General features: G+C 36.6%; 1 protein-coding gene across 1 annotated transcript in view; it reads left to right on the top strand.

Moving 5' to 3' along the window:
- The window catches only part of LOC144979256 (NADPH-dependent diflavin oxidoreductase 1-like), a 24,896-nt gene extending 18,534 nt beyond the window's left edge, over positions 1–6,362 (top strand). The window contains exons 12-13 of the mRNA XM_078925867.1: positions 1,122–1,135; positions 5,823–6,362. Of these exons, the coding sequence (XP_078781993.1) occupies positions 1,122–1,135; positions 5,823–6,362 (554 nt within the window). The remainder of the gene's footprint in view (positions 1–1,121; positions 1,136–5,822) is intronic.
- Positions 6,363–8,447: the final 2,085 nt, after the last annotated feature.

The following is an 8,447-nucleotide window of genomic DNA, read 5'->3' as shown; positions in this document are numbered from 1 at the left end:
TTTTTTCAAGTGATCTAATACATCGATTACCTCCCTTGCCAAAAAAAACCCCCAAAACTGCATGCGACAGGGATTGTGTGCAATGTAAATTATAATACATGAATAGATCTAGATAAACTTTTTTTTTTCTCCTTTTTTTACCTTTTTAGAAAATTTATTTCAAACTTTATTATTCATCATTGAAATAAAAGATAAACGGGAACCAGTTGGCTTCAGGCATGTGCCCACCCCCCAAAGGTACTATCCCTCCTTAGTCAGAGAAAAATTGTTAAAAATGAACATAATATTATATTATTTTATTGTTTAAAGGGGAAATTGAATGGGACCTTATCACTCGACCTCACACTAGCCACTTTTGACAACGTATCCCCCTGTTGTCGTATCTAGTCCTGTGTTATCTATGTTCCTCACCGTGCGACAAGGCCTAAAATTTAGCAGTTTTTCTTCTTGATTGCTCCCGTGTGAAAAGGCATTGTCCCTGTTATAATTCAGAAAAGTGAGTGGAGCAGGCACTTATGTTGGTAACAACAAGATATGAAGTGAGTAGAAAAGTGCCAGAAGACAATAGAGAATACAAATTTTCGCGGCGGGTGTGGGTTTGAACCTGCGACCTTATTGGTACGACAACTCCGCCTGGCAGGTGAGAGCGGGGGCTCTACCGTGTGAGCTATCCACGAACACAAAAAATATTCGTTTCAAACCCAAAGTCATTTCTAGATCCCTCTCTCACCCACTTCTTGAGACCCGCCGATTCGTTCACCACCATCGCGAAGTAATTTTGACCAGCAGTTAAGCTTAATAGCCAATATTCTCATCACAAACATATAACATAGAAACGATTGAGACATTGAGTATGCTCCGGTGTATGGGGTGAATTTTTTAATTCAGAAAAGTGAGTGGAGCAGGCACTTATGTTGGTAACAACAAGATATGAAGTGAGTAGAAAAGTGCCAGAAGACAATAAGAATAAAAATTTTCGCGGCGGTGGTGGGGTTTGAAAGGCGGAGTTGTCGTACCAATAAGGTCGCAGGTTCAAACCCCACCACCGCCGCGAAAATTTTATTCTCTATTGTCTTCTGGCACTTTTCTACTCACTTCATATCTTGTTGTCCCTGTTATAGCCGATTTGGTTCAAGTGAGGCCATGCTATAACCGATAATCTTTAATAGAGACAAAGAGAGGTAAAAAAAACGGGGATTTGAAAAATCCCTGTTATACCCGATCCCTGTTATAACCGGGCCTGTTATAAATGGTTTCCACTGTAATATGCAAAAACTTTGTAAACTCAGAGAAGCACGAAAAGGATAAAAAATGATGGGATAAAAATAATTATCACGATTGTCGGTGTTATGGCTGAGTGAGTTAGACATTGATATACCAACGAAAGAGTGAAAATGGAGAGGCTTCGTCGTATGTGAACAAAATAATGGACGTTTCGGGTACAAACCTTCGTCAGTAGAACAATACACAAAATAACATGGAAAACGAATAAAATAAAATAAAATGAAATGAAAAATAACTTGTATTGTCTGTACTCAATGGTGATTGCAGTATGAATGAAACGTCGAAAATGTTTGTTTGAAAAAGTGCCAGACAAAGCAAGAAAAAAAAAAAAGAAAAACATCCCCAAAAAATCAGACTGCCTTGATTTGGATCGAACCTCAGACCTCCTGGTTACTGGTCCGAGCACGTCTGATTGATAACCGGGCGGTCTGAGGTTCAATCAGCCAGTCGGGGCGGGTTGACTTTGTTTCTTACTTTGTCTGTCACCTTTCATGTCTAGCACCTTTCATGTCTGTCACCTTTCATGTCTGACACCTTTCATGTCTGTCACCTTTCATGTCTGTCACCTTTCATGTCAGGCACCTTTCATGTCTGTCACCTTTCATGTCAGGCACCTTTCATGTCTGGCACCTTTCATGTCTGGCACCTTTCATGTCTGGCACCTTTCATGTCTGGCACCTTTCATGTCTGTCACCTTTCATGTCTGGCACCTTTCATGTCTGGCACCTTTCATGTCTGGCACCTTTCATGTCTGGCACCTTTCATGTCTGGCACCTTTCATGTCTGGCACCTTTCATGTCTGGCACCTTTCATGTCTGGCACCTTTCATGTCTGGCACCTTTCATGTCTGGCACCTTTCATGTCTGGCACCTTTCATACATACAAATTCAGATCCCTTTATGATATTATCAGACCTGCCAAATTGAAATCTTCAAATTTAGTAATTTTTATGTCAATTTTTAGTAATTTGATAAGGAAATTCGTCATTTCTGAAATTGTGTATGAACAACCACAATGTTGTTGTTATTATTATTATTATTATTATTATTATTATTATTATTATTATTATTATTATTATTATTATTATTATTATTATTATTATTTAAGTATTAATAAGAATTAATAATTCGTAATTTTCCATAAAAATTCGTATTTTGCCATAAAATTTGTCTAAAATTCGTAAAATTACGAAAAATTCGTAAGATTCGGCAGGTATGTTATTTATGATGTGTTGTAGACTATTGTGAATCTCTCGAGTCCCTACTGAGTAAATAAACAGAAAAGGGATACAAAATCAAAGAAAGGGATATCATATTAATCATATTCTATTATTAATTAGTGCATGCACTTAAAATGCAGGCTAAACCAAAATTCATTCAATTCTATGAATTCGTATCTCAGGTCAAAAATAAAATTTAAAACTCATCCAGTCCCTCTGATAGTCTCAGGCACAGACAGACAAAATTAATGGAAATAAAACAATAAAATTAAAAAAAAAAAAACAAAAAAAATTTCCCTTTATTCGTCCCATAGGGGAAATTATTTGTCTCTAGGGTCTATTCCAAGGGAATAACTGGAATAACCCAGGTGTCAGCCGCAGTGCCGCAAATTGAGCTAGGGCGAGATGGTGACTTGCTCAAGGTCACACAGCGCAGCAGCGGTGGGTGATCACACTCAGTACCTTTCGGGTACGAAGCAAAGACTGCACTGCTGAACCACGCTGCGTGCCCCCTTGATTATGACGTGTAGTGCGCCTTGCAGGCAGCTGTGTTTTCTGTGCTCTTCAGTTTATCAATATTTTTACCTGATTCCAGGAACTTTCTTATTTGGATTTTTACATCATTGTGACTGTGATCATGTGATGCATATTTTAAAATTATGCGCCTAGAGCTTTATTGATGTATAGAGGAGTGGGCGCAATATCAATAAATTTCGTTACTATTATTATTATTACTCAATCAAGAGAGTTTGGCAGAGTTGATATTTAATGTCTAAGTTGATTTCGTTTGACATTTTAAACATTTGTTAGTCTGATGAACACTTCTTTCTTTTTTAAACTCACTCAATTCTAGAGATTTTTGCTACTTTTCAAAATTAGAAAAATGTATTGAAAATGAGCATGTACATAGATAGTTTTATTCAACTACCATTAACATGTAAAAAACTAAATACATTAGCTTTGATACTACGCCTATAATTTGTCTCAGAAAAACGTAATAAATAGGCATGGGGTAAAAGTAACTCGGGTATACTACGGATATAGTGGGTGTTAGGGTTGGGTGAGTTAATCAAGTGTACAGGGCTAGTTGGGACAAAGTCCTTAAAACCAAAACTGAATTCTTGTGCAATCAAAATCACGATCTTCAAGATGAGTAATAAACAAACCACCTTGTCTGTAACGTGCATTGTCAATGATATACATATGTATCAGTGCATGACCTAACCAGTCGGAAGGTGAAAATTTTGGATTTGCATTTTTGTTTTTTTTTTCTTTTCTGAAAGAATATGCTCTCCGGAACATTTTAATCTTTATTTGAAGTAAATCGAGTGATTTTTCATGAAGTTATGGTCAGATGTATGGGAAAAGTATCCAGCAACATTTCTCAAATTTCATGTTTTTTCAACTTGAATAGCAGTAAAAAATATTTTGAAGTGAATTTAAGCTTTGATATTTCCCGAAGATGTAAAAAAAGGGTTGATTTAATCATTTATGACAAGAACTCAATTTTAATATGAAAATTGACATTCTAACTAAACTTGGCAATATCTCAGTTCAAACCTTTTCACCGACTGATTATGTCATTCATTGTAACAATTTATCAACAGAAAGGGATAATTTGTTACAGATTTTCAAAGTTTATTTATAAATAGCATAGAAACCCTGATATGATTCAAATCCAATGTGCAACACGCAAAACATGACAAGTGTAATTTTAATCAAAATGGACTACACAAATTTAATTGTAAGAATTAAAAGAGAAAATAAACAAAACAATGTGAATAAATAAGTATTGTGTTAATTAAACATTTTCATACTGATTGTAAAAAATTCATTGTTTTTATCACAAAACAACAAAACTGTGTACAAGAATCAGAATGATGTTATAAATTAAAGATTGCTTCACAACAAACTGACCTTATAATATTGAACCAAGAAAATTACATAATTGATATTTTTTAAAGTCTAATTTTAGGTCTTGAACTGTTTACTCTATCAGAGCTGAGACTATATTTGCATTTCCGTCACAAATGGCTGACACCTGATTGAGGCAGCATGAGAATGACAAGCTAAGACAAAGCGACATGCGAATTCGGCACAAATTCTCAATTGTTAACAAAGTCATCCAGAATCAGCCCTAAAAATTGAGCTTAAAATTATTTTTTTTTTAAATTGAGCTTTATATAGCGCAATATCCATTAAATGTGCTCAAAGCGCTTTACAAGGGGTCCCTGGTCAACAGCAACATTTAACATGTAGGACGGGACATGACGCCTGTTAGGCGATATTACCATTTTTCGGACAAAGACAACGCTGTTAACAACCAGGTACTCATTTTCCACTATGAGTACGGTGAAAGAATGTGAGTAAAGAGCCTTTTCCAAGGACTCAACTATGCGCCGAGCGCGAGGCTCGAACCCAGGACCTTCCGATCCGAAAGCGAGTGTCATACCACTAGACCACATAGCCACACGCTGTGATTCTCCTTATTTGTAAGGTTTTAACTCACTCAATCCTAGAGATTTTTGCAACTTTTCAAAACTGGGAAAAAATGTATCAAAAATGAGCATGTACATAGATAGTTTTTTCAACTACCATTAACATGTAAAAATTAAGAACATTAGCTTTGATACTACGCCTATAATTTGTCTCAGAAAAATGTAATAAATAGACATGTGGTAAAAAAAAACCCGGGTAAACAACGGATATAGTCGGTGTTTGGGTTGAGTGAGTGAATGCTGAAAGGGTTTTGAAATGAGAGTGATTTATGATTCGGGTTATACTTGTTGTATATGTAAGTGATCAGTGACCAAATACTGATGCATACTTAATGTCTCAATCGTTTCTATGTTACATGTTTGTGGTGAGAATATTGGCTATTTACCTTAAATGTTGGCCAACTTACTTCGTGGCGTTTGCGTGTGCTGAACCCGTGACCTCAAGAAGTCGGGAGAGACAGCTCTAGTTAGACTACGGTTTTGAAGCGACCTTTTTTGGGGTCGTGGATAGCTTATACGGTAGAGTCACGCACTCCCCGGCAAGGCGGAGTTGTCATACCAGTAAGGTCGCGGGTTCGAGCCCCCATCGCCACGCCGCAAAATTTTTATTCTCTGTGTCTTCTGGCACTTTCCTACTCACTCACTGCTTGTTGTAATATTCATATCACAGAATGGTGGTGGCAGTGGGGGGGGGGGAACTGTATTTAACACCTTTATAACAATGAGCTAGAAAAGAAAGTAAGATCATAGAGGCCAACTTTTCAAAGAGAAAAGGGCACATCACAATTTCACAGCAATTTTGGATACAATATTCGTGCCAGCACAACGACACATCACAATTTCACAGCAATTTTGGAAACATTATCTGTGTCAGTATTGGGACACATCACAATTTCACAGCAATTTTGAAACAAGACCTGTGTCAGTATTGGGACACATCACAATTTCACAGCAATTTTGGAAACATTATCTGTGTCAGCACAGGGACACATCACAATTTCACAGCAATTTCGGAAACAAGATCTGTGTCAGTATTTTGGGCACATCACAATTTCACAGCAATTTTGGAAACATTATCTGTGTCAGCACAGGGACACATCACAATTTCACAGCAATTTCGGAAACAAGATCTGTGTCAGTATTGGGACACATCACAATTTCACAGCAATTTTGGAAACATTATCTGTGTCAGCACAGGGACACATCACAATTTCACAGCAATTTCGGAAACAAGATCTGTGTCATATTGGGACACATCACAATTTCACAGCAATTTTGGAAACATTATCTGTGTCAGCACAGGGACACATCACAATTTCACAGCAATTTCGGAAACAATATCACAAGAATACAAGACCTGATTTTTTTTCTCTCTCCCCATAACAGGAAATTAGAGGAATGATATCTATAAACAAATAAGATTTTTAAAAAACGTTTGAATCTTAAGTCACACATTAACCAACGGCAACTGGGTTTGGGCTACCCCAAACCCAGTTGCCTTGGGTTAATGTGTGACTTAAGATTAGTTGAATTGAAATCCTAAATCAAAGTTATAGTTTTACAAAAATTGTCTCCGCTGATTAAAAAGTCTGGAAATTTGTTAATTTGGGGGGTTTCGAACTCCATTGTCACACATACATATATAACTTTATCCCAAACTTTCAGATGATGAGTCATGCGTCAGTATGACATTATAAAGTAAAATTAAATCAAGTTATCAAGTTTATTAATCCATTCTTCAAAGGCTGCCTCAATTCTCATCCTCCCCCCCCCCCCCCGTCCGATTGGATTACCCAAAAAAACGTCGCCGGCTTTTTGCGATTTGGATTTGATTGATTTTTTTTTTTTTTATTGTGCAACTTGTGACAAGAAACTTAACAAATTACTGCATTACAACCTTTGGATTAAACATACAACAATTGTGGACTACTATTATGAAGACTATTATCCTAGACTAGGGGATGAGAATAGTCACTTCGTTCTTCAAAATGGTTTTATCTTTTTATTTATTTATTATTTATTTATTTTTACAATTTACGAAATGGCATAATAACATTTTCCAATATATATTAATCTTATCCAATTTATAACATATTATTTATTTAAAAAAAACAAAACAAACAAACAAACAAAATAAAATAAATATATTAATCTTATCCAATAAATTATAAATAATTAGAGGTTAGAAGAATGAAACTGGGGGCAGAAAATACATTTGTTAGAGTTTGTTGACACACACACACACACACACACACACACACACTAAATCACAGAAAATGACCACAATGCTCTACAGGAAAGGGTTAGTTAGAAAGATGGTGGAATGACCTTTGACGTTTGACCCCTGCCCTGGGGTGGCCTTGACCCAAACCAGACATCTTCCATTCCAACGTTTCTCTCATGAGTTGCTGTCCTGGTTGCTGAAGTTGAGTAGCATGGACAAAGGCCTTGATCACTGGAGGGCCTGAAAGGGAGGGGGGGGGGGGGGGGGGGGGGGAAAATGGGGGAAAATTTAGTCAAAAACCCAAAATCAAAGTCAATAGAATGGCCTTTCAATTGTTATCTAGCAAGTTTAGTGATAGTGGCGTTGTTAAGCAAAGCCTATCACATTATCTCATTCGTCTGTGTAGTGTTTCATTCATCCTGCTTTGTTGATAAAAAGGGGAAACGCAAAATGTGCACAGGATCATCTTCGTCTTATAAATTGAAGCTTAAAACAAAAATAAATAAAGAAAAAAAGAGCTTTTATATAGCACAATATCCACTAAAATGTGCTCAAAACGCTTTACAAAGGGTCCCTGATCAATAGCAACATGTAAAATGTAGAACGAGACATAACGCTGTTAGGCGATATTACAATTTTTTTCTCCAACAGAGACAACTCTGTTTACGGCCAGGTACTCATTTTACACCTGAGTAAAGGCGAGAGAATGTGAGTAAAGAGTTTTTTTTCCAAGGGCTCAACTATGCGCCCAGCAAGGGTCCAACCTAGGACTTTCCGATCCGAAAGCGAGTTCATACCACTAGACCACATAACCGCACAATAGCTTGCGATTCAATACTTACCTTTATTTTTATGAAGCATTGTAAAACAAATTGACCAAGGTGAATGGTTGAATTGAACTTGATACACGTTCATAATGATTCATTTTTATCCACTTTAACTTTTAAAAATCCTTAACTCTCCAAACCCAAGCCCTCTACTTCTGTGCTATTTACAAGACAAAAAAAAATCATCTTCCAAAAATATACATTAGCAGACCTGCCAACCTTCCCAGGATGAAAAGTGTATTCCATGACCCTAAAAATGTATTCCATGACCCTAAAAAGTGTATTCCATGACCCTAAAAAGTGTATTCCATGACCCTAAGAAGTGTATTCCATGACCCTAAAAAGTGTATTCCATGACCCTAAAAAGTGTATTCCATGACCCTAAAAATGTATTT

The sequence above is a fragment of the Berghia stephanieae genome, chromosome 9 (genome assembly GCF_034508935.2).
Source record: "Berghia stephanieae isolate SIO BIC M18660-M18661 chromosome 9, UCSD_Bste_1.3, whole genome shotgun sequence".
Classification (NCBI taxonomy): domain Eukaryota; kingdom Metazoa; phylum Mollusca; class Gastropoda; order Nudibranchia; family Aeolidiidae; genus Berghia; species Berghia stephanieae.
Note: the sequence above shows the minus strand (reverse complement) of the source record. Positions and strands in the feature narration are given on the sequence as shown.